The sequence below is a fragment of the Phaethon lepturus genome, unplaced genomic scaffold (genome assembly GCF_000687285.1).
Source record: "Phaethon lepturus isolate BGI_N335 unplaced genomic scaffold, ASM68728v1 scaffold30153, whole genome shotgun sequence".
Classification (NCBI taxonomy): Eukaryota; Metazoa; Chordata; class Aves; order Phaethontiformes; family Phaethontidae; genus Phaethon; species Phaethon lepturus.
The window spans coordinates 5,109-7,930 of NW_010528825.1; the positions used below are offsets into that span (position 1 = coordinate 5,109).

General features: G+C 48.7%; 1 protein-coding gene across 1 annotated transcript in view; it reads right to left on the reverse strand.

The window, feature by feature from the left end:
- FEM1B (fem-1 homolog b (C. elegans)) overlaps positions 1 to 2,822 on the reverse strand; it is a 4,533-nt gene extending 1,711 nt beyond the window's left edge. The window contains exon 1 of the mRNA XM_010283771.1: positions 2,575 to 2,822. Within this exon, the coding sequence (XP_010282073.1) occupies positions 2,575 to 2,822 (248 nt within the window). The remainder of the gene's footprint in view (positions 1 to 2,574) is intronic.

Consider the following 2,822-nt stretch of genomic DNA (forward strand, 5'->3'; position numbering starts at 1 on the left):
ACAGGCAGCCGAGCAGCATGCAACAGGCACATATAGCCCCAGCCATTAAAAGGTATTTTATAGCCATCCTAGTTCTGTACTTGAAGGAAATTATGGGGATAGCCAAGGTAAAAGAATGAGAGACTTAGCAAGCACACAGACCTCCCGAAGGAAGCAGTATTGGAAGTTGAAACTTCAAAGCAGACAGGGGATTTAGCCACATTTTGCACCAGTACTTCTCAGGCTGCTTTGAAGATCCTACCTGCAAGCGCCTGCCCTCAGCCTACCAAGGTCTCGGGAAGAATAGTTACAAGAATTACTTGTAATTCTTTGATGCCTTGTGCCAGAAACTGACACATTAAAAAAAAAAAAAAGAGAAAACTTAAAATTGACATATTGGCACAAAAAACTAAACTCAGACAGGAATAACAGTATAGCTATACAATACACGTGCCCTGGCAGCAAAGCTGGCTTAAGAGTTTCCTATCGCTTCACTTTTCTCTCATCCTGACCTGCAAAATTGCTGCCGCTTCCGCTGCACCGACACTTCTTGTTCAAGACACCACACTGTAAACCAGACCAGCAGTCTGGTTAAACAAACGGAACTCCAGGAATAAAAGAAAATTTAAAAAAGCAGAAGTTCTTCTGAGCTGGACTGTTTCAGTGATCTGGTTTACGTCACAGCCTTGTAGACAGCTTGCTGGCCCTTGGAAATGAGGGGACAGTTAACTTCAGCAAAGCATCACAGTTTCTTAAGCTGTTTTCATTCCCAAATCCAGCAAGTTGTATAACTACAAAGATAAAGGCTGATGTCCTTTCCATGCCCCTGATTTTTGAAGTAGCACTTAAATGTAGAAACAGGAGGTGTTCACACACACTCAAAGCACATCCCAAATCACAGAGGAGGGACAAATATCTTATTTCCATATATCCAAAGAGACATGCTTCCCAAAGTTAAAATATAGTAAGACACCAACTTAATTTTAACAGCAATTTCTATCATTTTATGAAGCTCTCGCGTAGCTCAGCGGGAGTAGTTGTGTGGCTGTATGTAAATCCAACACCTCTAGCCAACATTTCAGAGGCCATTTAAGAGCTCTGGCATGCAGATACGTCTACACCTTTATTCACAGCAAGTTCCTTATTTTGTAAATAACCACATTAAAATACTTCTATATTAAAACAGGAGGAAAGTCAGGGCCTAGGATTTGTTAATGAACATGAGGTTAATTTATTGATGCACTACAGGTATATATTTCCAAGTCAAAAGCCTGGGGCCCAAACAAGCGGAGCTGCTGTGCCACCTTATCTCACGGAGAATGACAATAACGGTGGGATCATACGCCTTTGCTCTTCTCACCAGGCTGCGATTCCCACTGTGCCCATTGTGTCTCAGACAACACCTCCTTTAATCTGTGCCAGGCAGGGGCTCTGGCAAGCACATCACCAACCCACTGAAGCACAGCATGAGAAAGGAGAAAATTCAGCAACAAAGTGGGGCTGACAGCCCTTCCTATCGCTTTCTGTCAACAGAGGCTCTTTAACTGAATTTGGGGCAGACCTCATCCTAGGTATTCTCAATCAGTTTTTGCTTGTGAAAAAAAGGGCTGGAAGAGAAGAGGAAGAAAGAAAAAAAAAAACCACACAGAGAAGTCAGTTCCTCCCCCTTCATTCAGCATGTAAGAATGAAGCCAGTCTTTCCCTGGGCCGGGTGGAGCTGTGCAGGCATAACTCCAGCTCATCAAGCAGGAGCCAGATGAAAGATATCAGCGGGGACCCATTACGATCCCTCTCGCTCAGTATCTGATGTGAGCTCTCCTCTCTGTGCAAGCTACCTGCAAAACCTGATGCTGTTCAAAAAACCAATCTACCTTCACGATTAGCCAGCCTTAGGCTCAAGACTGATACACGGGAAAGAGCTTCACGAGCACTCTGGGAGATTTTACAAACACTCCTCCTTCCTTCTGCTGCAGCAGCACACCACCCAGGGACCGCACTCCTGGAAATCACTGCCAGGCTTCCCCTCGAACAGCAGCATCAATGCCACTGCCCTGGCCAGGTTCCAGCTGAGGACCAGGCACCCCCTTCCTTCCCTTTCCATCCTAAAACGTCACACTTCGCTCTCGGCCGTGCCATACGTTGTCTCCCTGCGGCAAGGAAGGGATGTTCCTTGGGATGTCTGGGCTGGACACTGAAAAAAAACTTCAATTTGAGTAAACAAAGGCCTGGCTCTTGCGTGCAGGCACCAGCCTACCCTGACCCGATGCCTGCTGTCAGCCACAATCTCACAGAAAAGGCCATTTTGGCACAGCAGGAGAGAATACAAGGTGACCTGCTCACTGAGCGGAAACTCGACAAGGAGCTTTCGAGGCTGCAGCGAGTATCTACAGTTGCAGGTGGGGGATCTCAGAAGGGCAAAGGTATTTACAGCTCATAAAGCATCCTGTGGAGGATCTCCAACAGCAAAGGCATTTTTATGGCTACTAAAGCAACTTTCCCAACACCAGCTGGGAGAGTGGGGGGGTCCTGAGCCCCCTGCGCCGTGCAGGTACCAACACCCATTTCTGGCTGGAGCGACGGCGCGCTCTTACATACCCGTCGAAGCGGACCGTGCCGGTCTGCTGGGTCTGCACGCGGTAGTGCTCGAGGAGCAGGCGGACCACCTTGGTGTGCCCGTTGCGGGCGGCGATGATGAGCGGGGTGGAGCGCTGCCCGCCGTGCTGGCTAACGTAGCCCAGCAGGTACTTGATGTCACTCTCGGAGCGGTTGAGGAGCAGCGCGGCCAGGGTCAGCACTCGCCCCTCGCTTGCCGCCTTGTACACGTACCCGGCCAGGCCCTCCAT